Here is a 26050-nt window from a genome sequence, read left to right as displayed (position 1 = left end):
ACATGAAACCTTCGCTAGTGTCAGCAACGTCACCCTTAGGTGCTCACGGATGGCAGAACCAAAAAGACGGACAAAAACGTTTGTCTGACGAGCCGAAAAAAGGAAACGGGAGTAGGACGCTGTCTGCGCGCGGGGTGGGGTGGGGGAGGGGGGGTGATGCGGAGAACGCTTACGACAGTGAGCTTTCACAGGAGACCAGTAGGGGGAGCGCGAGAGCAAAAGTTGCATAGCTCTCCTTTAAAGAGGCTGACTCGGCCACTCACACGCCGCGCGGCAGCGTCCTGCCCGCCAGGTCGGAGCCGCCGGGCCCCCAGATGCTGTTGTCCGGCAGCGGCATCCCGCGGTTCTCGCTCTCGCCCACAAACAGCGAGTTCTTGACCTGCTGGTGTGAACCGTCGTCGTCCGGAAACGTTCCTCCGCTGCAGACAGACGGAACATGAATCCCCCCGTTATTCAGATGTCTCCATCAGAGACTGTACTCACGCAGCGGCAGCTGGAAACCATCACTTCTGACTTCTGGTCAGTTTTACAACAATGCATACAAAAGAAGAAATTCTATAACGAAATGTCATCTTAAGGGCTTTACTGTGTGTGTGACATGTTTAGAGGTGTCAACATAACTTAAAGGTGAAAACTTCAAGCTTCTTTTACCTGTATAGTGATAAAAATTCAAGAAAAATTCAGATTTAATGTCAAAAGTTGGTATAAGACACTGCATTTTTTTTATTTTCATGGCTTAGAAGCTAAAATGATGAAGAATAAAGTGAAAAAAGAAATATTAATTTGTATGTGTAATAAATCAAAAGAAGTTTGAAATCATTGTTTCTTAAAGGCTACATTTAAATGACAGACCGTTTCATTTTGCATCCATTACTTGAATATATATATTTTTTAATAGTTAATAATTATTGTTAGCAATATCTATTCCTTCACTATTTAAAACCTTTTAGACACTGAAAATTTAAACCATTAATGTGTGGTTGAATATTTCTATACTTAAGAAATTAAAGTTAGTTTAAAAAAGCAGCGTTACAAGACAAATATACATAGTAGGATGAAACTTTGATTTTGCCACTACTTTTTAAAGCATCTACTGGAAACAGGAAATATATAATGAATAACATGTCAATAATTAGCACTTTTTGTCTGTATTGTTGCTCACTTGTCGAGTAAGTTTCTCTAGTATTTTTCTCACGTCATTATCGCCTTTTACAGACTAACGCCGTGTGATCATTAACGGAACAGTTACAGCAGTTCCACAACAGATCGTCAGTGGATGACAGTCGCAGCGCCTCCCGGGACGCCGCTGCTCATGGAGCCAACCACACGTTAAAAATGTACAAGAGGATTATCTGTCAAGACAATGAGACAAATCCACATGGTGAGAGTGTGTAAAGATGAAGAGATCATCATCAGGTTTTTTTTTCCTTCATTCAGTGAGGATTAACAGCCTGATTTAAAGTTCGAGTGGATGCAAACAGGATAAATAGATTATTACAGCAATGCACATTTTCCAATCAGCATGTTTGTCTTTCTGGATGTGTAAATTGTTCAGAGGAATTTATACAAATACATTTAACTTTCTAGCATATTTAGAGATGAGGTGCAGATGTTACTGCTGTTATTGAAGTGAGAATCTTTTCCTCAGCTGGCCCCCCACAACTCTTAAATGTAGACTTTATCTTAAGATAGTTTCTGTATTGTGATTCTTTTTAAAGTGTCTTTGTTGTTGATTTTCTTCTTCCCACAGATTTGACGGTTTCTCTCATTTTGTGTTTTTCTTCTCTTGAAGCAAATTCAGAAGTATTTGCAGTATCTTCCTCTACCAACATGTACGACTGCAGTATTACATTTTTACATTTTGATTGTCTGGGCTCATTGCTCTATTTAATCACTGCATGAAACCAAATTTTCATGCATGCAAGACCCTCTTAGAACCGAACGCTTCTGTCAAAAAAAGACACAAAACACACACAAGTCAAAAGTGCAATTGATGTAAATGTGCATGTAATTTAGCACATTTTATTTAAACGGGAGCTCAGTGTGTTTACCGACATATGGTCATCAAATCAGTTTTTGTGAAAGTATTTCCAACTGCGAAGGTATTTCTACTTTCTGTTTTACTTTCTACTCTGTTTTATACCGAAATGCAGAATTCATCTGCAATTCACTTTAAAAAGCAGCTTAAGACTTTTTACTAAACTACAGTTCTCCTAAACTGTTGACTCTTTATATTTCCTAATATTTATATTCACCGTTTTCATTTAATTCATTTTGAACCCTATTAGAAATCGTGATCTTAGAGATTTTGTTCTTTAAAATCAAATTTTAGTCTGCTTTTAGACTGATGTGACGTTGTGGAGAACTGTGAGCTGCAGTTTATGTGTGAATATTTTGCTGGATTTCATTTGAAATATCAGTTCTGATTCATAACATTTATTTTAATTGTGATTTATTCACAATAATCAGGAAAAAAAAAAAAAACAAAAAAACAATGCTAGCAGGCCCATTAGAGAACAACACCGTTTTCCACCTGCTCCTTCAATATTCAGGCGGCGAGCTCAGTGCTTGTGAGTCGGTTTGGACACAGAGAGCAGGCAGTGAGGAAGAGGATGGTGAAGAACAGCTGAGTCGGGGCCCCGCCTGCCGGGAAACTCCTCACCAATTCCCACCTCTGTGACCATCTCGCTCCTAAATTACTTTTCACACCGCATCAAAGCGCCCCCGTTCCCAGCGCATCCTAAGCAGAGTCCTTATAAGGCGTTTTCCAATTACTCACACAGAGTGAGGGAGGAAGAGCGAGGCGGGGGGAGGAGGGGGGGATAAATGCATTCAACAGCTCTTTATTTGTACCCATAGAAATATGAACGGCGCTTTAATAGAGGGGGAGTCTTACCTCGCCAAAGTGAGGCCAATGCCATTATCAGCAAATCTAAACAAGAAAGAGAGAATATTATTGTCACGAGTGCAGCCAAAAGTGTGATGTCTCCAGGGAACACAAGCACACACACATAAACACACACACACACACTCACACACACAGTTTGAAAAAGATAAAAAGTTCTTATTAGATACGGATGAGTTTCTTCCTTTCATCTGTGCCATCAAATGTGCAGAAAAAAAAAAAAAAACACCTCTGCTTCGTGAAACTCATAATGAAACATTTGCGCTGCTTTCCACCGACTCCAAAACTTCCCCTAAACATTAAAATGTGTGACAAATGAGAGGGAAATAAAGTGGAGAGGGGCTCAGTCTGCCTCATCGGGGAGATGATTCTCCTCTTTGGGTGTTTTGATGATTCTCTTCATCCCGGATCAGAGCGCTCCCGTCAGGACATGATCATCAACATATGGCCAGCAAAATGGGCTCAGAAGCTTCACAGAGCCACCAGATCTCTTCAGTTCATCTACCAGTTCACTGGGACACACCACACACACACACACACACACTCATGCACTGAGGATATCACAGTCATTTAGCTCTGTCTGTAACATCAAGAGTTTTAGATGTAAATAACAACAGAATAAAGCGGTCTGACTGGACAGGAACGTTCCACCGAGTGCCGACGTGAAGCTTTCAGGATTGATTTGATAAGGAAAAAGGTTCTGACCGGGAAAAATACAAATCTCTGGAACTTCCTGCGAGGAAAATATGGAAATTCTGAGCTTTTTCGAAGACATTTCCAGGATATTTGATATAATTCAACATGACAGCAGAAAACAATCTCAGCACAGCCAGACTCCCTGAGGCGGTGAGGAGTGTGCCGGTTCCAAAATTAGAGTTTTTTTTTTTTTAAAGGAGCTGAGTTGAAGTGTGGAAATTGGATTGATTTTAATATTATCATTTAATCTGTGGGTAAATGTTTGAGGATTTCTGATTTGTTAACTGTGTAAACTTTTCCAACTGGTGTACCGTGTCTGGATCTCTATCTACCCCAATACTCCACTGAGGTCTTACCTAACAGTATGCAGCGACTAAATAGATTATTCAGTATGCTTTTATTACATCCAAACACTATATGTCATTTAAGTAAGTGTATTAAAGCTTCATCTCTCTCCAGATTGTGTTGCTCCTCAGAAAATTCAGCGCGTCTGGGATTCATTCACAGAGGATAATCCTTAATTAGATTTAAGATTCCTTCTTATTAGTATGTGTTCTGAATTTATTAGAGATTTCACTAATACCACGGTAAAACCCCAATAACAACAACATGAGATGTGACTAATCTGACTATCCCACTCTTTTCTTTATCACGTCAGACCAGGCGTGACGGTTTGTGCACCAGTAAACTTAAAAAAATAAATAAATAAATAAGGATTAATGTAAAAATCTTCGAGTCCCTCAAACCGCCTTTAACCAGTGGGATTAATAAGTTTCCAGTTCAGATTTGCTGTTTTGGCCTTGAAAACCTTGAGCCGCGTGTTGAACCCCGGGCCGGGGGTCGGTACTCACTGGCAGTCGTCCAGCCAGACGTCCCCGCCCCGCAGCCAGGCGCCGTGGTCCTGGTTCTTATAGGCCACGAAGTGGTGGACGAGAGCCGGAACTCTGGGCTTGAAGGGATCCGCATCCTGGTGAGGGCCGTACCTGAACGAGCCGGAGGAGAAACAAACTCAGAGCGTTTTTCTCGTTGAGTCTCAACCATTCTTCTTTCTTAAAGGTCAACTAACTTAATAACTTAATGACAATTCTCTCATTTCTGTCATTTCCATGTAAATGTTCATCCTTTTCAAAATGTTATCATGTAAATGTGAAACTTTTCCGAAACAAAAACCCAAAACGATGCCTTTTGTCTTGAAACATTGTCGTGTAAACGGACATTTCAGCTTGCACGAAGCCAGAATTCAGGACTGATAACAGGGAGATATGTCCACAAACCAGCAGTAGAAACTGGCTCCATGGAACCACAACAGACTCAGAAAACATTTCAGTAGGGAACAATGTTTAGACGCAGTCTGAGCTGTTCAGCATGTCCTCCTCTATAATCTCCTCATGCACGCCGCTGTCTGCTCCACACTTGATGTGGCTCCCTTCACATCTGTCTTCTCCTCCCGATTTAATCACCGAGCTTTCACTCCCATCAACAAATGAATTATCAACAGTTCGTTTCAGGCTTTCACTTATTTTCATTTAAATCACACCGCCGCCATCTGTTAAACTGCATTAATGTGGCTGGAATCGGGGTAATTCATAAAAAAAAAAGTCGGAGACAAATAATGCGTGGTGGTGTGATGAGAAAATAAGAAATGTTAGAAAACTTGCTGGAGGTTTGTTTGAATCTGCAGTTGTTGGTCTGAGGTGAGACTGAACTTATTATATACACCTATAACTTACAGAGGAGCTGAAGATGCAAAAAAATCCCTTCTGATGATCAACTCAACGGAGAAAAACAAGAAATCCAGTAAAGGCTACTCAAATATGAAAAAGGTACAAGACTTGCATTATTGTGCACAGGAAATGAGACATGAAGCCAACTCCTTAGACACCTATGGATGTGCATCAGACCAGGAATCCAGTACAGATTCTCTGATACAGAAATCTGCAGAACGATCAGGCTGCTCGCATGCATCCGTCACACAAAGGCAGCTCAAACTGATTGGACGCCCGCTGTGCATGGACAAATCTGAATCCGTGCACATTCTGAACATCCCCGTGGTAAACGAGCGGGACTGGCAGACGGCCGACCTAACGCTCAAACATGAGAGGAATCCATACATCAGGCCAGAAATGCCTGGAGGAAAGTGGAGCGCTCCGCAGCTGAAGGACGGTCAGGATGCCAGATCAATACATGTGCATGCTGCTAAAAGTAAAATGCTGACTCAGCTTTGCTTATGTGGCAGATTGTGTTGCTTCCTGAAGTGCTTCACCTGATCGGATTCATGCACTCACGCTGCCATGCAGTCCCTCGCACGCCGTCGGGAGCGAATCAGAGCTCAGCGCTCACATGCACTGGTTGAGATGAGAGATCGAACCGCGAGCCGGAGCTGCAGGACACCATGTGGACATGCCATAGTGCTGCCAAGTACTGCGACGGCCATAGAAATGAGAACACTTGCCATGTTTTTTTGTTTTTATTTTTCCCATCGCGTGTGCGTCTGCAGTTCCCACCAGCAGCAGTGCAGAAGAAAAGACATTTTGTTGTTTTTTGGGTTTCTTTGCTTGATTTTTGGCCTCTAAGTATGAAATAACTGGGCTGTTGATGAAGTCATATGTTTAAGTTTGATGGATTGCAGAGCATGAATGGAAACATCATGTATCGCTGTTCAGTGTTTTTTCAATATGTACATGGAGCACGCTGATGTCATGATAATAACAATAAATTTGTGATATATTGTCCAAGCCAACTGCTAATATTAGTTTTGCAAGACAAACCGCTCTATCAACTGAGACACAGCTGTGACTATGAATGCTGTTGATATTTTCCTGGGTGATGTAGTCTTGCTTCTAGCAGAAAATAATTTTAATTCATTTCCCAATGCCATGTAACTGACGTAAAAACAACATCACTCATCCAATCTAACTTTACGATGATCTTCCATTGCAGGGGTGTCAAACACATTTTAGTTCAGGTCCCATACTCAGCCCAGTTTCATCTGGAGTGGGCCAGAAAAAGAAAAAGTACTCCAGAAAAAGACTACAATCTCAACATAAAGATCATTTTCAGGATTCCCTCTGGTGCTAAGCACAGAGAAATGTCCCAAAAACTGAATTATGCTTGTTTTTTCAAGCTCAACATGACTTTGGGGCTGAAGGTACTTTGCCAGCTTTCATGGCAGCATCACCACGTCTCAGATTGGGTCTCAGTGTTTTATTGTGTTCACTACTCTTAAGAAATTTCTTTTTAAAAAACAGATTTTGGCCTACAGGCCTTATGTTGGACACCCCTGCCCTACAAGGACACCATGGAGCTTCTGTACTGCAGCACCAAGTAAACAGGAAGAGGTGGTTTCTGCAGGCAGAGCACCAGCACGAAAACTGTTCGCTCACATGACGAACGCCTTAGAGACGGTAGCTGAATCAATTTGTCATTCACTGTCAGAGAGGACGGCGTAACACCCCTGTCAGGCTGGGATTGCCCTCCATCACGAGCTGCTTTCATCCCTTTTGGGTTAAATCGTGAGAATTTCAGGAAAAAAAGCCTGGAAGGTGACGTGAGGAGCTGTGAAGGGTGTATTGGTTTTGAAGCAGTGAGGTCAGGATGACACACTGCTCCTCTCTCTCTGACCACACGAGATTAACTGAACGCCTCCTCGTCCATTTCAACTAAAAGCATTGTCACTCACACTCGGGGAGGATTGAAAGTGACACTGGCTGATTGCTATTAAACCAAAATCCCATCATTTGTCACTTAGAAAACATCTCTGGGAAAAACCACTCCAGGGCGCTGCTGCATTAAACCGGGCGTGTTGCGACTTCGGCGAGTTGCACAGATGTTTCCAGAGGCCGAGTCTGACCTGGCGCCCACCAGGGACAGGAAGGGTCTCTTGTCCTTGTCGTTGGCCTGGGTCGTCTTCACACCGTTATCCAGGATCATCCCAGCCTGAAGCGGGAGAGAGAAGGCAGATCCGTCCGTCAGGCACAGCAGCACCAGTCATAAAGGCTAAAACCAACATGACGAGTCTGCTCCCCGTCCATCAGACCCGGCTCTGAGTTAAACACAGGTCAGGCTCCGTTTGCTCATATCTCCCATTCAACTGCAACGAAACCCTGTCTCTATTTCGAGAGAAGGTGGAATTAACAGAAAGCACTCTGGTAACTGTACACATCACAATTTCTATTCAACACGCTGACCCTTCTGCTGAGTCACAGGCCGAGTGCGTGAACGGTTTTCCTCCTGTTGGTAAACGTGTTTATTGGCTCCTTTTACCAATAGCTGAGCCTCGGCAGCAGAAGACGTTGGTTTTGCACCTCTCTTCAGACACATGTTGCACAGCTTCACCATCAAGTCCTAATTAGCGGCGGCGCAGGAAATCAGATGCAGCTGCTTCCATCACCGTAATGCTGCTCGGCCGGTGCTAAGTCTTGCACCGCTGGCGGTGTTTGTGGAAGCTGCAATAAAGCTGGTTATTAACCCCGACCTGCTCTTCACTGCAACAGACGGACCTCTTTTTTTTTTTTTTTTTTTTTTTTTTTATGAGCGTAGGTTTGAATTGGGGCCTGTCTGTTCGGCGGCTTTAACAGTGGTGACAGAAGAAGTAGGTGAGCAGTTTGAAATGTCCCAGATTCCTGTGTGAGGCGCTTTGTGTTCGACCAGGTGAGGCTTTTGTTGGATGTCGTTCAGCAGTCCATTTTATGAGTCATTTGGGCCAGAAAATTTCAAACGATTCACACAATATCCTGCTAATCTTTTCATGCCTGCCGCTCCATCTTGCACATTTGTTTGCAAGTAGGTTTTTCAGTGCCACACATTTCAAAGAAAATGTGCAGTTTTTTTTTTTTTACCACATTTCTTAAGATTATCAGACAGAAGACAACAGAGATCAGAGCTATAAACTAGCATTAGCCTCAAAGCCATGCTGTCAAGGTGAGTCTGCTAAAATACACATAATGCAACAGTTTTTCATACATTTCACTGTATTTTCACATCAGAAAGTAATGTTAGAATTGGCTTCTTTTTTTTTATTTAGACTGTCGTCATTTTCTGGAGTAATTGTCAGATTTTTGTGAAAACAGACATTTTCTTCAAGTTTACCTCCTCGGATCTATTCTAATCACTGGCTTTATTACAATCGAAATATTCTAAACTGTTACCATATTGGCATATATTAAGTTAATTATCACACTGGTTGTATCTCACAGAGCAGTTGGAGACCGAAATCCAAATTAAGGATCAAACTGTCGACTGTAGAACTCGATGTGCCGCCTGTGGCTAAATCATGCTTTAAATCCCAACAACTGGAGCAGCGACACTTGAAGCCACTTCTCTTCATGCCAGCGCCGCTCTCAGATACGTCAGTCCTGCGAAAGCGTCAAGCTTCAACTTTTCCTGACATAAATTGTCGCAGGGCGACGAGAAGCCTCCCCTCAGCCAATTTGCTGCCTCAGAACTAAGCCGCCGCGTTGCGTTGCCGCTCCGAACGCTGAACCTGCAGCCCCGACGTGACCTCTCCTCTCACAGCGCTCCGAGGAGGCAGCCCGACACCAGCGCCGCTCCCATTAGGGTGATCCAAATTAAAAGTGAAGAAGGGAAGAGTGAGAGGGGCGAGGAAGGAGATCACTGTAGGAGGCACAGAGAGGAGAGAGATAACAATAGCAACTTGCTTTTCGACGGCGCCTGGTAAATCTCTGGCTGCTGGAGCTGTGTGTGTTGCCGCGGGCGCCTCCAGCCTCGGCTCCTTCCCATCTCCGCCACGGCGACTCACTTCACTCTCTCCTTTCTGTTGTTTTTGCTTTCCACCCATTACCTTCACCCTCGCTGTTGTGTCAATCGAGCTGTCCTCTCCTGCTGGCTACGCTCACTGTACTGACTTGAATGTTCAAAAACCCTTTAAGATGAGAGCAGGATGCGATCGGTATCTTTTCTCTCATTTTCCATTTCAAATCTCTAATCAAACTCGTTCACGTTGTTTGAGGTCAGCACTCATCGCTGACTGTTTTTTAATTCCCAGACACCCCCTCATGCTTCCTGATGTGTTGGCTTCTTATCCAACACTTGGTGCAGTTAACAGCCATGAAGAGTTCATGGTTCAAACCAGCAAACTTCTGAGGCCGTCTTCACCGTAGATTTGATAAACTGTTGGTGAGTCTCTATCTACCGAGGTAATCCTGCATGCAGTGTATTTAACTTCAACCCGGAGACAGACTTGATCAGTGGCGTCCTCTCTGGTCCTGGAGAGCAATCCTGCTAATTTCTGACGTCTCTCTGCTTCAACGCAGCAAGTAAAACTCCTGAGAAAGACCAATAATGAGCCTCTCACTGCAGTCAGCTGTGCTGCAGCAGGAGGAGACTTTAAAGATGGTCCAGGACCAGGACCAGGACCAGGACCAGGACCAGGACCAGACACCCTGAACGAGCTCTCAGCTCTGTACGTCAAGGCTGCTTCTCATCTGAACACAGATGAGACTGAAACTGGTTGATCTGTTGATAAACTGGAGAAACAAGGATTTCAGAACTGTGTTCGCGCCTGTTTTTTCAGCTCATATCGGGAAGTCTTGACGTACCCTGTAGTTGGAATGAGCCCTGTTGTTGACGAACTGCCCCATAGGTGTGTGTTCAGTGTGCCCGGGGGAGTACAGCCCCTCCGAGGGGCCTGTGGGCACATGGTGGAAGAGAAACCAGAATCCAGTTTCCTGTGGGGTTATATACACACACACACACACACACACAGAAGACTGGTTAACATGAGGAAAGCTTCTTTGTCCAGACATTAGTAGTTTGACACAGCCTCGCTGTCGTAGTTCGCATGTCAGCCCCGTCTGCCGGTGTTGTTCTACACAGGTATGCAAATGAGGAAAGTTATTACACCGGCGAGGATAAATGAGACTCCATCCCGCCCCAAGTATCCCCGTGAAATCCCAGAAGTATGATCATAATTGGCACTCTATCATAGTGAAGGTGCGGCTGCGCCTCTGTCTGTTGTCTGCTTGATGCTGAAGTTAATAGGAGTATACAGCCATTAATCTGACCTGGCAATGTGGTAATGAGACAGACCTCCACCTGGAGAGGTGGGGGAGGCGGCGGCGGCGGGGGGAGGGGGGCGGAGCGCCGGCGGCTGAGGGAAGTGAAAGTGAAAAGTCGGAGCGGGGGAAACTCACCTCGGAGCCTGCAGCGGCACAGTTGATGAGGTTGTTATTGGGGTTGGCGATCCAGAAAGTTGAAGTGGCGCTGTAACGGGAGGGGAGGGGGGAGAGAGGGGGGAGCGGGGGGTTCGGTTATTGCATTTCACATAAATGGCTTGAACTTCTGATGTAGGGGTAAATAAAGCAAGCACGAGCGCCGCCTCTCAATAGACAGGAACAGTAAGCGAGGGCGGGAAATGATTTGAGCCATTCCGCCGGTGACAGCGGCGCTCGGCGTACATATGGACCATTTCTTCCCCTCGCGCTGGAGCCTCGCCTCTCGCTCTAATAAAAGTGGACATATAATTTCACTTCTGTAAAATGGAGGCAGGTAAACAAAGGTAATATGATTCTGAGTCCACATGAATCTGTTAGAGAATAACAAAAACTAACACATCTGCGGCTTTTAAATGTGAGTGATGAAGGCGAGTTAAAGCAAACCGACAAGGTCATGTTTATCGCACGCATCTCAGATCTCTGCTTATTTCAACTTCTCAGCTGCAGACAGTGTGTGCTGTTTGGTCAGCGAAGGTTAAATACCTCGTTTATGATATTATCAAAGCATTTCAATACATACTGTTCCTTTCTACTACACATTTTCTTTTTTCCTTTAGGTTTTCAGTGACATGGTCCATGAATGCATTGACCTTTCTGTACTGATCTTGGTTTCCAGACCAGTGTAGGAAAGTATACAGTCCACTGCTTCTGGCATGTGTGGTTAACTATGAATAGGATAAATATAGATGCATCATTTCCTTAAGAGGAATCAATAAAACACACATTAAATGCCTTTAAGCAAGTTTTAAACAAGATCAGCTTCAACTGGAAACACTTTCTACGGCTGTTTGGCTGCAGGTGCATGATAGAATGGATAAATGAGACAAGCAGTGGAAAGCAGGGTCAAAACGCAGTGAAAACCTGGAGGATAAGTGAATTTCGTTTAGCATTCACACATAGTACACACAGTGTGCTGCCTGTGAATGTGGAATTAGAGTCAATCCACACTACCAGTAAACTATTGGGGGAACAAATGGAAATTATCTTGATTCCAACAATAACTTTTATGTCATGTGTCCATTTTTAACTGTTAGAACAGAGACTGTAGAAAATGTAGCTACTATACTGACAGCAAAACTACTGTCCAAGAGGAACTGAAGCTAATGAAAGCAGATATTCCCTTATTTGACTAATCAATTACAGCATTTTCCATTTGCTTCTATACATTCTCCGGGCTCTTATGAAATATGACATTATACTTACAGGACATTGAGATTAAAGCCTTGATGACAACAAGGGAGCTGCAGCGTCTATTACACAGATCAAAATTTAAAAAGGTGGAAACTGTTTCAGAATGACCATTGTTCAATACCAACATCATTTTACAGAGCAAAAGAGAGAGAGAAAATGTAATCTGCGAACTGTGGAGCAGTGCTTTGAGTTTCTGCTCCAGCCATCGTCTTGACCCATCTCTTAACCTCTCCTCTCAATTATACAACCTTAACAAGCCGTACGCTGCGCAGCTCTCCACCTCCTGGAGCAGCTCCGCTTGTAGCAGGCAGGAATTATCTCGGTGTAATCAAGGTCTCAGGCAGCCCCAATCAAGGCTTAGCGCCCCCCCGGGCTGCTTCATCTGCTCCCCGTCACCGCCGATCAGAGCGGCGCAGGCAGACAGAGCCGCCATGTTGGACGGTTTGACAGCCACGGCGTGGGTTTGAAGTTACGAGGCGGGATGGAATGTGACGAGTGGCGGGAGTCCGGAGGGGAACGCAGCGTTTATCAGTGTGACGGTAAGTTCAGGTCACAGCAGCCGGGATCAGTCATGACGGATCAGAGCCGGGAAGTTTCCGCACTCAGAGACGAGACATCTCCATGAAAGCCTCCGCACGGCGCGACACGGACCCGGCCGGAGGGACGAGAGGCTGCGTTTATTCAGCTAATTTACTCTCCAACGTGGAAAAACATTTTCAGTTAAGATGCAAGATTGAATTAGAAAAATCCAAGGAAAAAAACATGCCTGGGACCAAATGAGCTCTCTCAATAGGATTCTATAGTTTAGCTTAAATTTCAGCAAAACAAACTTTGAGCTGCTGCTTTTTATTCATTTAAAACGTCTGAAATCAGGATAACACACTATGGTAGGAACACCTTCACACAGTTTTATTCTGAAGGTGTCCGACCTTCCTGTAGAAAATTGAAGATAATTTGGACAGGTGTGCACAGTGCTCACCTATAAACTGGATGGGGAGTGAACTCCACCCAGAACCCATGCCTCCCTAACACCTGATATGAGGGAAAGAATTCAAATTAGGAAATAAGTCCAATGATTGTGGTTACATGGTGTTTTTAATTCGGAGTTGGTTTATTCTGAATTAAGTAATTCAGAGTTATTTGCATGAGCTTAGTGTTTATTCTCGTCTTATTAGTGTTTTTTCTCGTCTTTCTTTCTCGATTAACTTTGACGCTACAGCCTTGAAAATGTCCGCGTTGTTAAGGTTTGCTCATTTCATCAGATCGGATTCTTTTAAAACTGCCAATAAATAAATCATCTAAATACCAGCAGGAAAACTGTGTGATCTGGGTACATTAAGCTAATCTGACGATTGTTCAAAAGACAGAAAGTTTCACGATATAAATCCAAATGAAATTGCAAAAGCTCCATGCCTCTGGCCTGTGTGAAGACGTTGGAGTCTCTGGAGAATCTGGTGTGTGTACAGAGTGTGTTAACCACATTCCATTGAGGTGAACACATTCTCCTCCTTCCACACTGTTCTGGCCTTGCACCTGCTTTTTACCTCGTTTGGCTTTCAAGAAAATGGAAAGACGTCAGGACAGAAGGAGGGTAAGTGCCTCCATACATGAAGCTGCGGGACCATATCCCACCGTATTGTGACGGCCGCCTGTCAGGGAGCGTCCGCACCCAGACGCCTGCATGGTCCTTGTGTTTAATGGGGGTTCTAAAAACATACCTCCGTTTGTGTTCCAGCCGAAGAAAAAAATAAGAAGAAGCCATTTATCATGTGCTTGTCCACACAGTAACTGGACACGGACGTCCAGTTTGTGTTTTTATGTGGCCATGCAGTTAACATGAGTTGTCTGTCGTGGGTTTTATTTTTTTTAAAAGCAGAGTTTATTCCAACAATGTGCATTTTGCTCTGAGTTCTTTTTGTGTGTGCTCCTCACACAGCACCTTTCACACATGCAGCCGCCATAATGAGAAAATCATTATGCTTCCATTTGCAGGTATGTGAGCAAAAGCAGCTTAGGGTAATGAATATGAATATGAATATGAATAGAAAGAGCAGATATGCAGTTTAGCTCCGCGGCTGCTGAGTGCATGACAGCATTTTACCTTAAACTCCCCTCACCACTGTAATTTTTGGGATTTTGTTGGAGGTCTTTGTATTTGCATGCCTCTCTCCCGAGCCATCTCTCTGCTGCTGCTGCTGCTGCTGCTGGTTAACCCATTTCTGGAAGTGTGTTTTATTTTCACATTTATTTTTCAGAACCTGATTGAAGGTGAAACGGTAAAGCGATGAATTTTAAAACAGCTTATTAAAACGAGACCCAACAAGGTTAAGCTTTTACTGCTGAAAAACTCGTCGGATTGCAGTCCATCCAGAACTCCCGTCCAACCATCCACGACAAAACTGGCAGTACACAACATATTTATATGTTATACTAGCTGGTTAATCTCAATGCCATTTACATGATCAGTCTCATTCACTGACACCCACAACCTCTTTTCAGCAATGGGTAACCTGACTAATTACTGTTTCCATCTTTTCAACGCCGTCACTGTTACCAACAATTAAATGCGGCGGCTTCATTCCCAGAGTCTCCGAGCACCGTCGTCCTGGAAAAATCTGAAAGTTTTCCATTTTCACTGGAGGAAGTTGTGTAAATGTGTTCCTCGCCAACACCTTCCTTTTTCCATCCATACGTCTCTCGGGGTTTCGACACCATCCCACGTTCAGTCTCATGGGAAGCTCTCATGTTCAGTCATGCTGTGCAGAAGACTCCAGCTACGAACGGTAAAAACTGCTCCCAGCCTCCTATTACCGACACGCCGCCCCGCTTCCAGGAGCGCCACGGACCCACCGATCCCGCCGTCTGCCTCAGAGAGAGGAACTGATTGAGGTGCTGACTGACTGACCCTCCACCTGCGTCTCATTTAAAGCATTTCAATCACTGCTCCGCCGGACCAAGGTGCTTCCAACAGATAAGAACCAACACATTCTGTTTTATTGTGTTTTCATTGCATAAAAAATGCATTCACAGTCTGTTTTATCAGTTCTCACATTAAGCAATAACAATATTAAATAAACACAGCAGCACAGCCATTTGCCTTTGTGTACTGTTAAATAATCTGGCTTTCACAGTGTCACATCTTAAAGTTTATTGCGTTTCACATCGAGACAATAGATACATTTACATCAGTCTCCTGCAGACTCGATCCAAATTCACTGGTTAACAGTTCTGTGGATCTCAAACATGTCTTCATCTCAGATTGTAGTTTACTTTCCATTTAAGGGACTTCTATTGTAGCCCCAACCAGCAAAGGAAGGAAACATACTGATTTATTAAATTTTACTAATAAGCATAAATGCCTCAAGTGCAAAAATTGAGCAACATATAACAAAATCATCTGACAAGCTGTTATTATTATGAGGTTGTATAAAACACCTCAAGACTCAGGGAGTGAAATTTAATGTATTTCCTTTTATTTTTCCTCTGCATCAGGGATTCTTTGAGCCAGTTTGATGATTTAAAGTGAAGAAAGACATTTGTCTTTAAATCTAGTAAGTAAATGTAAAAAGTTATAAAAAACACTCAAGTACAGATCTGTTTAAACTAGTTCTATCTTCTGGCAGCGAGCAGAGAAGAACATGGTGACACACATAGGTGTGTCTGACACACACACACACACACCTTCACCCATTAAGCAAGTCGAGCATTCCGGCTCATTCATCTGGCTCCGTTTAAACGCCACTCCTCATCCTCTTCACGCGGCCCACGTGCCTCCTGCTCCCGGCAAATCTGACGACGACTTATTGTTCTCATCCCAGCATTTAAATTCAGCGCATACACAACGGGAAGGGGCGAAAGAGGCAGACGAAGCCACCAGGGAGCGCACAGAGCTGACTGGAAATTAATCATCATAAATCTTACAGTGGGGAACGTTGTTAGCGCAATCATGTTTGATTAAATTGGAATTTTTGAAGCACAGAAATAAATACACTGGGATTTGGAAACCATTACTGAACACAATGATACTGACAAATTGGACAATATGGCTCATTAGAAGTATCGCGCGCCGCGTATTGCCGGGCTGCTGTAATTGTATAAATTAGAGATGGGAGGAGGGCAAACTATGAGAGGAGGGGAGCGGAGAGCGGACGGAAACGGTGAATCCTTCCGACACCTTGGAGATGGAGAGCAGGCAGGTGAGTGTGTATCGGCGGCAGACAGCCGCTCTGCAGTGCATCACCTCAGCCTTTCTGCTGTGGAGCCGCACGGCGAGGCAGAGCGCAGATAAACAGTCACATGACCCGGATTAAACCGCTTTATATTCACAGCCGCATCTTTACGCTTAAACATAATGCTGCTGACGGCGTGTGTGTGTGTGTGTGTGTGTGTGTGTGTGTGTGTGTGTGTGTGTGTGTGTGTGTGTGTGTGTGTGTGTGTGTTTCTGCACAAGCACTTGTTGAAAAAAGCAGAGCCAGGCTTCACCTCATGTTGATTGTTGACTTGCTCCTTATTTTTTTTTAGCCGGATCTTAATTCTTGTCAGAATACATTTATCATATAAGTGATGAGGACTTAATCCATGGGCCCAGTTCTGTGTAAATAAACACATTAACTACAGCAAAAAGAAGGATTTAGGAGGCTTAGACAAGTCTTATTTTGAGGGAAAGTCTTTTCTCGTGCCTTTGGGAGATAATATACTCTCTATTTTATAGACTGGAATTTTACAGCTTTGGGAGACTTCTGGGAAGAAAACCAACTCTACTGTACTGCATGAAATGGAGTATTTAGAGAACTGTGCCATCCATATACCCTCATTCATTCTGTGTGGCAGCTGCATAACAGAGGCCTGAAAGGACTGTACAGATGTGGAATCAGGACTGCAGTCAGTGAAGTCTTTGGTCACAGAAAATGTGAGGAAGAAGAAGAGAAGCATGACGAGGAGCTCAGAGTATGAAGTGAAAGCTATTAAAATGAATCTGTTGTGTTAAAAGTACATTTTCCTGCAGCTACGTCTGGTTTCCCACCATTTTTCCACCTCTTTGACGGCCTGCAGGCCCATCTCCCATATCGGGTTCGACTAGATACTCCGACTCTGACGGTCACCCACACAGGCAGGAAGACTCAGAGTCAGAGCAACGAACAGTTTCTCCAAATCTACTCAAAAACAAAGATTCATGAGGGGTGGTGGGGCTCTCTTGGTTTTAGGGGACATAACATTTATAAAAACAGGTGAATTAGCATCTCATTCATTTATTTCACAAAACTGCAAAGTTTAAGAATTTGCATTAAAAGTGTGAGAAAAAATGGCGGAGAGTCAAGCTGAAGGGAAAGATGAACCAGAAAGACAGAAACAGTGCATCAAGGGAGAGACAATATGTCTGCAAAGAAGCAATGCTGAAAATTAGAGCTGAATTCATCTTTTCAGGTGAAAAACTGGTAAATGAAAGTTTGAAACTGAAAGCTGAAGCAGCTCCAGTTTTCCAAACACGCTGAGATGGAGCGCAAACCCAAAGAGTTCATCCCCAGAGAAAAAGAGTTCATCGTTACGGAATAGAACAAACAGAATGTTGCCACATGAAACTGTGAATGCATCGAATTCAAAACAATATCCCCCAGTCACCTGACAGCTCGCAGCCTTTACCTCAATAAATTATAGCTGAAAGGTTGTTATCGGTGACTTGATGAGCGACCCAAATTAGGAGGTGTTTTAGATCAGAGAGTACAAAAGACCCCCCCCCCCCCCCCCCCCCCCCCCCCCCCCCCCCCCCCCCGAAGTGAAAGCACACGGTCACGGTCTAACTCCATGCAAAATTTACCAAGAAGTTCAAGAAACCTTCAGAACAGAACAGAATCTGTTTCTTACTGCAGAACTGAAGGTTCTGAAAGGGTCTGGAAACGGCCCATGACTGTACGCTGATCATTCCTCAGCACAGGGCTGCACTGGAGCTTCCTTTTCTCACTCCTGAAGTCATTTTTCAGACTTTAGTGTAACTGCTGAGATTACATCAGGATGTGAAAACAACAAGGGAGCTGAGAAATTCTGAGCTAATAAACCACATGCCTCGGGGATGAGGCCATGCAGATTTGAAGTAGCTTTTCAAACCGTTCACTTCCTCCATCACTGCGCTCGGTTCATCACTCAACTAAATGTCACCTGGTAAGAGAGAGGTGGGAAAAAACTGTTGGAATCCACACATGTAGCAGAGGTCTGACAGCCTCAAATCTTCATGCTTCTCGCTTTAATACGGTTAATTGTACATTTTTTGCTAATTTCACTGGTGCCCTCTAATGTTTCCTGTAAGCTAAATCTCCAATAAAAGGCTTTCCCACCATCTATTTCAACCAGACAGTCCTCTGTCAGATAAAAGTTTGATGTCCGTTTGTCCTGGAAGCCTAATCCTTTAAATTACAAATCCTATTGATTTGAAACCATTTGAATTCACTCGAAGCTCTTCTACCTGAACAGAGAGTGGATGGAAAGATGCTTCCTAAACTAGGTGCAACCTGCAGGATTTACTCTGGAGATTCACTTAGATTTTAGCACTTCAAATAATTATACACAGAAAAAAGAAGGAAAAAAGAAGCAGTTTTCCGACGGCGTTTTGTTTGTTTCATTGATATGTGCGGACACGAGTTGGTGGATAATTGAAAATGTCATTTTTAATTTTCAGCGAAGGAAATTAATTGCAGGAGCTCCAGAGCTCTGATAATGACACCACACAAAACAGGAAACAGTTTGTGGGGACAAACACACACACTGAACTGTGGGTTCATCACCTCAACGTCAACCAATGCAATTCAGGCGAAACAGTTTAAGGTGAGATTACAGGATTAGTGTGAGGATTTTAAAAAGAATTCTGGTCACAGTAATTATGTGGAAAATTTATGCAAATGTCCTGAGAAGTGATGTAAACATGTGTTTGTGTGTGGGATGAAGAGCAGGACAGACAGCTGTAATGAGTTTGTGTTCATCCTCTGCCCTTTGACAGTTTCATTCTGTAAAAACTAATCTGATACAGCTAATTATTTGTTTCCTGGTAGCTTTTTGTTTCTTTTGAGAGAGGGGGGTGGTTATTTATTTATTAATTGTCTCAGCTCGAATCGTGTTGTCTGTCTCACAGACGCAAACAGACTGACCGCATTAAGGATTTCCTCTGCTGTCTTCACTCCAGATCTTTGTTACCTTGTAGCTTCAGTTTGAGAAAACAACAGTTTACAGAACATTATTACATGATTAAACTTTTCTGTGCTGTGCTGCATTCAGGGTTCACTGAAATAAAGCCTCGACCACGTTACCACCTGATCTAAACGAATCTGAAACAGTTTAAAGTAATGTTGCAATATTTTTTGATGTTTCTAAATGTTTTCTTTTAGTACTGGAGTGTATTCTATCAAGGGAAGAGTGTGAGTTTGAGATGAAATTGAAATTGTTCCAAGTTTAATCTTATTTGAGAAACTTCTTATGAATGTTTCTAATAAAGTATGAGTGTGTGCTACAGTGCAGTTTTTGAAAACGATGTGTGTGTGAGTGTGTGTATGAGTGTGTCCCTGTCTGACCGACTCACGTCTTTGTAACTTCATTAAACTGATCTGTTGTTGTTAGTTTCAGGAACTCAGGATTGTTTTTTAATCTTTTCAGTCAATGTGTTTTATTATTTTGTTGTGTACTGCTTATCGGATGTGTGTGTGTGTGTTTTTTAATCAAATTTGTAATGTCTGGTTTTTGTGTTCGAGGCACACACAAAAGCATCCACACACACCCACACACACATCGAGACGCGCCTAAAACGTCTGACACACAGACACAAAAACATAAGACCTCTGATGTGCACGTGAAAAAACTAAAACCTTCGGCACACACTCAAATACACACACATATACAGACTTGAAACTTTTAAAGCACACACACACACACACACACACACACGCACAAAAACACTCTCACTATAAAGTGAGCTGCTTAAGAATCAGTAGATTTCAGATGACGTGGGACTCAGGAGCTTTATGGTCATTTCTGCTGCCTTCTTGTTTCACAGACGTGCTGCTGGGCTGAGTCATGGCGTTATTATATAGATTCATTAATACATCTACGGCATGAGGAACACACTGGTGGGTAAAGGTGGTATTGAATAATAAAACTGGGCTATTACCTGAGAAAAAAGAATCTAACACATAACAGGAAGCGCACTCTTCCAGCCGTTACAGCTCCAACTTTAATGCAGTATCCAGAGTTTTATTTCAAATCGAATGTTCTAAAATTCCGCCTCAAAGAAAATGACTCCTGGATGGCATGTTCAAACCGAGGCAAGCTGGTCTGTGAGCACATTCCTTTTCACTTTAACATCTTTCAAATTCTTTGACAGCAAAGAGAAAGTTGAACCGAGAGTCTGGAAGCTTCATTTGAAGCTCGGAGTGAAACACATCGCGGATACACCCCCATCACAGAAAACACTCTGATCGCTGAAATGGGATATGTTCTGTAGCAAGGGGGCATTTCGCCCTCAAATTTGATGTGTCAGAAGAAGAAAAATGGTGGAGTGTCACAAAATCTAACTGCTGGATGACTGAGCATCTCCAAAAAGTGCAGCTCCTTCTGGGACGTTCACTGTTTAACAAAGATGTAAGGAAGGAAATCTAGAGAACTGGTGACAGGGTCAAAGGTCTCATGTAACCTCCAGGATCCACTGTTTACTGCACAGCCTAACAGGAAACTACAGTATACCCGCTCTGTTTTCTACACAGACAAATATCTCATACATCACTGATTTTCCATCAGGCGGATCAAGGCACGGCGCCGGTCTGCAGTTCTGCACGCTCAGGTCTTACCTGCAGTCCTGTCGTGGGTTGGCCACGTATCCTGGAAACGCCCCGTCCGTGATGTCTCGGCACATCTTGCTGTCCCTGTCGGAGGGCAGCAGCGTCCCCGCCCGCACCATCAGGCCCAGGCAGTGGTCGAAGGTGTTCCTCTCCTCCGGACCGTCCTCCGTGAAGTAGCAGTGGCCGAGCGTGTCGTAGCCCACCACGTTCTTCACCTGGTGGGAAACACACCGCGGGTCAGTCTGCAGCTTCTAGAGATTCTAGACGGAGAGACGATGTCCGGGCTAACCGAGAGCCTGGACCATCACTGATCCGTCTTCATGAAGAATCTGAACAGAATGTTAAGGAAAGTGTTCAAAGTGTTCAGTGACGTGTGTGAGGACATTGGCAGGAACTGTTGTGAGCAGGTATGTGTGGAGGGGGAAGACTTTACGAGCGGGACCAGCGGAGTCAGGGGTGGATGAAGGAGAAATGTCCCGCCTGTTTTACCCCGGCAGCACAGGAACAGAGCGTACGGCGGAGCACTGACCAGCAGGCCGTTGGAGCCGTGGATGGTGACGCAGCGGGAGAAGGAGTGGTGGATGGACAGATCGCTGACGAAGGTGGGCGGGTCGTAGCCCCCCCGGCGGTCCACGTCTCCGTTCATGTGGAAGTGGACCGGGTAGTGTCCCATGGTCTGCTGGCCCATGTGCTGCAGCTCCACGCCCGAGATGTGCACCGCCTTGAAGCCCCGCTCCACCTGCCGGGGCAACAGAGGAGGAGGAGGAGGAGGAGGAGGAGGGGGAGGGGGAGGGGGAGGGGGAGGAGGAGGAGGAGGAGGAGGAGGGGGAGGAGGAGGAGGAGGAGGAGGAGGGGGAGGAGGAGGGGGAGGAGGGTTCAACAGAGCTGCCTGACATTGAGCGTATTGTTTCATTGTTTTTATTGTGTGCTCTTTATCTGATGCGTCAGTCTGTGTGTTTTAAAAATCGTGTTTGTGCTGTGCCACTGTTCTTTTTAAATGCTTTGACACACACACATTATATACTCTGTATGGAAGGTATTAAGTGTGTGTGTGCATCAAACACTTGGATATGTACACACAAATGCACAAACCCACCAACATACACACCGACATGATCTTTCTTCTTTCCAAATGAACGTCAACATTTTTATTCCCTTTTATTTATTACAGGCTTTTTGGATGAATTTTGAAGACTTCCAGTTTTCGCTCGTGCTGCCAAAGCTTTCGTGTAAGAAAACCAGAATATGAAAGTGAGCGAAAGAGTTAAAACAATCGGGAGAGAAACAAAAGACGGAGAGAAAAGAGAGAATAAAGTGAAGCAGTGGGAGATGAAAGCGGGAGAAAAACATGTGTGAGGATGAAGAGGATGAGTAAGAGAGGGGTGGCTGCAGTGGTGATGAAGAACGAATAAAAACAAAGAATAAAACGACTCGTTGAAGACATTTAGAAGAATCAGAAGACGCAGCAGAGTCATCAGTGGATGAAAGACAGAGAGCCCAGATGAAAAGCAGCTTTGTTCCAACACTGAACCGAACCGCGGCGTTTTCAGGGATTCACACTGAAGATTGTAGCCTTTTTAAACAAAAGCTTCGTCTTTTTAGGCTCCAGAATTGAAATGCAAAGTGAGAAAAACAAAGAGCACTCCACTCAGCTTTTGCCCGGCTAATAATAGAGAGGATGTGGCTTTTTAACACAACAGTGGATGTGCGGCTTTTAACAGGGAAGCGCGCTCTGAGGCATTCATTTTGAATGGCTTCACTGGAGTCTCACTGGGGCTTTCCTCTCTCTCTCTTTCTCTCTCTGCGTGTGTGCTGCACACACACACACACATACTCCCATGCACGAGAAAAATGTGACATGAGAATGTGATGGAAATTTATAATAGAATATGATAGCTTGCCCTGGGGAGAGAGAAGCATGAAGGCAGCAGGAATAAAAACCACAGCCTCTCCCTCTCTCTCTCTCTCCCTCTCTCTCTCCCTGATCTAATCTGTCTCAGTGTCTCTCTTTGCCGATTCGTTTCCTCCACTCCACACGCTCACTGGTACACCGCTGGTTTTACAGAACAATTTCACGTGACGTAATCTAACCTTTAATCATACATTAGCGCGACCGATTTTTCATTTGTGGAAGATTTTGCTGGTGGAAACAGCGGATTACACATCCGAGAAACACGCCGGATTTTCCCTCAGACAGTCTGCATGAGAGCCGACCGGGTGGATTACTGGGTCAACGCGGTTTTCCAGAACTTTGAGCAGTCAAACCTACTCAAACAATTCAATCAATAATAGCACTATGCATGTCTGACCACTAGGGGCGCACTATAGTCAGGCTGTTTTAGGCTAAACATTATGAAATATGTGCAAATCTGGTTCGTTTCATGTTTTCCCCACAGAGTTCCTGTTGAACAAGCCCAGTAAAGCGCAGCGTACCTTCAGGTGTCCTCCGAAAGTGTCGAACTGGAAGAACTTGCAGGCCTCGTTTCCGTAGCAACCGGGCTGCATCTCCCCTCGGAGAAGGATGTTCCGACTCAGCAGGCCCACCTCCGCCCTCATGTCCACCCCGTCCACCTCCTCGCCCATGTGGATGAACTGAGCCTTCCCTGCGCACGCACACACACACACACACACACACACACACACACACACACACACACACACACACACTTTTCCATCACTCTTCCATCACCATTATCTACATTACAACAATTAAATCGGCAGGTGGAAGTTAAAAACGCCGCCATGGGGGATAGCCGGACACCCAAAACACAATGAAAGATTTCTGTTTTCACTTGAAAACGTGCTGCAGAGTGTATCTAGCATTGACACTGTGGAACATTACAGGATTCTAAATCTAGAAAACCAGATCAAAAGCTTATTCAGATGTACTTCAGAGAAATAATCCAGTGTCATAAATACTTATAACCTGTTAAAACTGCTTTAAATTCTGGCATTCTTGCCTCCATGGGAACACAGAGTCTGTTCACTCTTTGATGCATTGTCACCATCACTTTGTATGGATGATTGTCCAAATCAGAGCAAAGTGTCACGTAAAGTCCTTCAATGCAGACTATTGTGCATTAAGCACTGAATTTATGGCATAGCACACCAACATAATACTAATAACAAAATAAACACAAAGAAAAGTATCCGTGTGTCCATTGCTTTGGGTTGCCAGTTTGAATTAGCCTTTTTTTTTTAAATACAGGATTGTTGCTTTTCTGAAGGGATCAAAATCAGAAAAATGAAAACAAAGACAAAATGCAGACACGTTTTTGCCTCGTCGTTTATTTGCAGACATGAATTCCTCAGACTTCTCCGCAGACCGGAGCGTGATGAACCTTCTCACCGGAACGCCGGAGAAGCCCAGCTTGGCGTGCGGCCGTGCAGATGTTTCAAATAACAGCCGTGCAGGACATAATGGTGCGGCTGAGTCAGAGTTTGCAGCGTGTCTCTTAAAAGCAGAGCCGGGCAGGGGCTCCACTTATAATTAGGGTGAACGCACGGAGGCACTCCTACACACACCGACCTCCAACACACACATAATGTGTGTGGAGAAAAAGAGGAGCGCTTCCCTGAGGTGGAGTTAGAAAGACAAACACTTCTCCACCTCCGCTCTGCCGCTGCAATCAAACTGAGACCTTTCATTTGTCGGGACAGAAGTGGGATGGGATTCACAGATGAACTGGGAGAAGGGAGTCAGCAGTATTTTCTATTTAACTGGATGAGCTGCTCAGGTGGGATCAGTTAATGACTGTTGATTAATTTCAGAGTTACTGGATTATTTCTTGATGTCTTGTGGGACTGTGATGGACTGGAGGGAGCATCCTGCTAGAACTGGCTCCAGTGACCTTTGACCCTGCAAAGGATTAACTAATATAGAAGATGGAGGGACGGATAGAATCTTGTTACAGAGAGGCTGTGATTTGGGTTTTTATTGAGTTGGGCAGGTTTTATCTTGCATTCGAGAGCGAAAAAGCCAAACGGATCCAGCATGCAACCTTGATTTCTCCCTGTCGGTCCATCGTGCTGAGCAGCCTCAGCGTTACTCATTTAGCAGCGACTCAGAAGGACAATTAACACCTTGGAGAGAGAGGGCGAGAGCGTGAAGAACAGCGGTAATCCCACCGAAAGCAAAGACAAAGGCGAAGGAACGGCAGAATAACAGTGAGCGGAAGGATGTAGCAGGAACGATAACACTCCTCCACTCCTCCACACTCACATCCTCAGCAACACAAATCTGCTGATTGGAAAGAAAAAAAAACAATGAGATGCCAGAGAGAGAGAGAGAGAGAAAAAAAAAAAAGAAATCAGAGAAATATTCAAGTGTGAAATCCAGGAGAGCGAAGATCACACACCCACGCATGCCTAATCTCCGCCCACCTCCTCCGCCAGCACTTCTACAACTCAGAGCTCAAATGAACACTTTCATTCTCACTTAGCTTTAAAATATCCGACAACACAGGCCTGCAGACGCACCGACCTCGATGCAGTTTGACTACAAAGACTTTTCTAAGCCCATTATAGGTGCCCTTGTCAACAGGAATCCGTATCGCTAGGTTCTTCTCTTTTCTTTTAAAGTCTTATTTTCACTTCATATTATCAGTGTTTCAAATAACTGGCTCCAGTCAGATTTGTCACTTGAACCGTATCCAACAGTTTTCCTTCTGCAGGATGAGCAACGGCAGGGAAACAGTCGCCGTGCTGGACTGCTGTGGTCGACTTCTCCATTCAGAGGTCAGTCTGTGGCCTCAGACTTTGGGTCGTGAATAAAATAACTGCATTTTCTCCTGAAGGTGGTTGAGTCTGCTTCATGTGGGGAGTGGGGAGTGGAGCGACTCGTTCACATCAAGGTCCTGTTTATGGGACAATGCTGACAACAATGGCCTTCAGAGTCAATTTAAAACAAGTTTTTAGTTGAGATTCCAGTTTAACGCTACATGACTTCATGGATTTTCTTCAACCGATTGTTCCCAGAGTGAGAACGGATCGGGAGGAGGAAGGTTTCAGGTCTGTCACCGCTCCGTCTTGGGAACATTCAGCTGGATTTGGGACTGGCAGATCTGATTACTGTGAGAAATTCAAACCTTTCCTCAAAAACAAAGAAAAACCAATGAGTCTGTTTTTAAAATCGGCACGCTACAGTTTCACTGTTTTTCAAAACGAACTTCTGTTTCCACTTTGTCGGCTGCTCTCTTTCAGGTTTTACC

General features: G+C 44.3%; 1 protein-coding gene across 1 annotated transcript in view; it reads right to left on the bottom strand.

The window, feature by feature from the left end:
• The window catches only part of LOC115396181 (cell migration-inducing and hyaluronan-binding protein-like), a 152974-nt gene that overhangs the window by 20242 nt on the left and 106682 nt on the right, over window positions 1-26050 (bottom strand). The window contains exons 12-20 of the mRNA XM_030102297.1: window positions 23274-23443; window positions 21370-21579; window positions 20850-21055; window positions 10753-10822; window positions 10159-10287; window positions 7452-7537; window positions 4453-4584; window positions 2897-2932; window positions 264-419 (exon numbers count right to left, since the gene is read on the bottom strand). Of these exons, the coding sequence (XP_029958157.1) occupies window positions 264-419; window positions 2897-2932; window positions 4453-4584; window positions 7452-7537; window positions 10159-10287; window positions 10753-10822; window positions 20850-21055; window positions 21370-21579; window positions 23274-23443 (1195 nt within the window). The remainder of the gene's footprint in view (window positions 1-263; window positions 420-2896; window positions 2933-4452; window positions 4585-7451; window positions 7538-10158; window positions 10288-10752; window positions 10823-20849; window positions 21056-21369; window positions 21580-23273; window positions 23444-26050) is intronic.

The sequence above is a fragment of the Salarias fasciatus genome, chromosome 1 (genome assembly GCF_902148845.1).
Source record: "Salarias fasciatus chromosome 1, fSalaFa1.1, whole genome shotgun sequence".
NCBI lineage: Eukaryota > Metazoa > Chordata > Actinopteri > Blenniiformes > Blenniidae > Salarias > Salarias fasciatus.
Note: the sequence above shows the minus strand (reverse complement) of the source record. Positions and strands in the feature narration are given on the sequence as shown.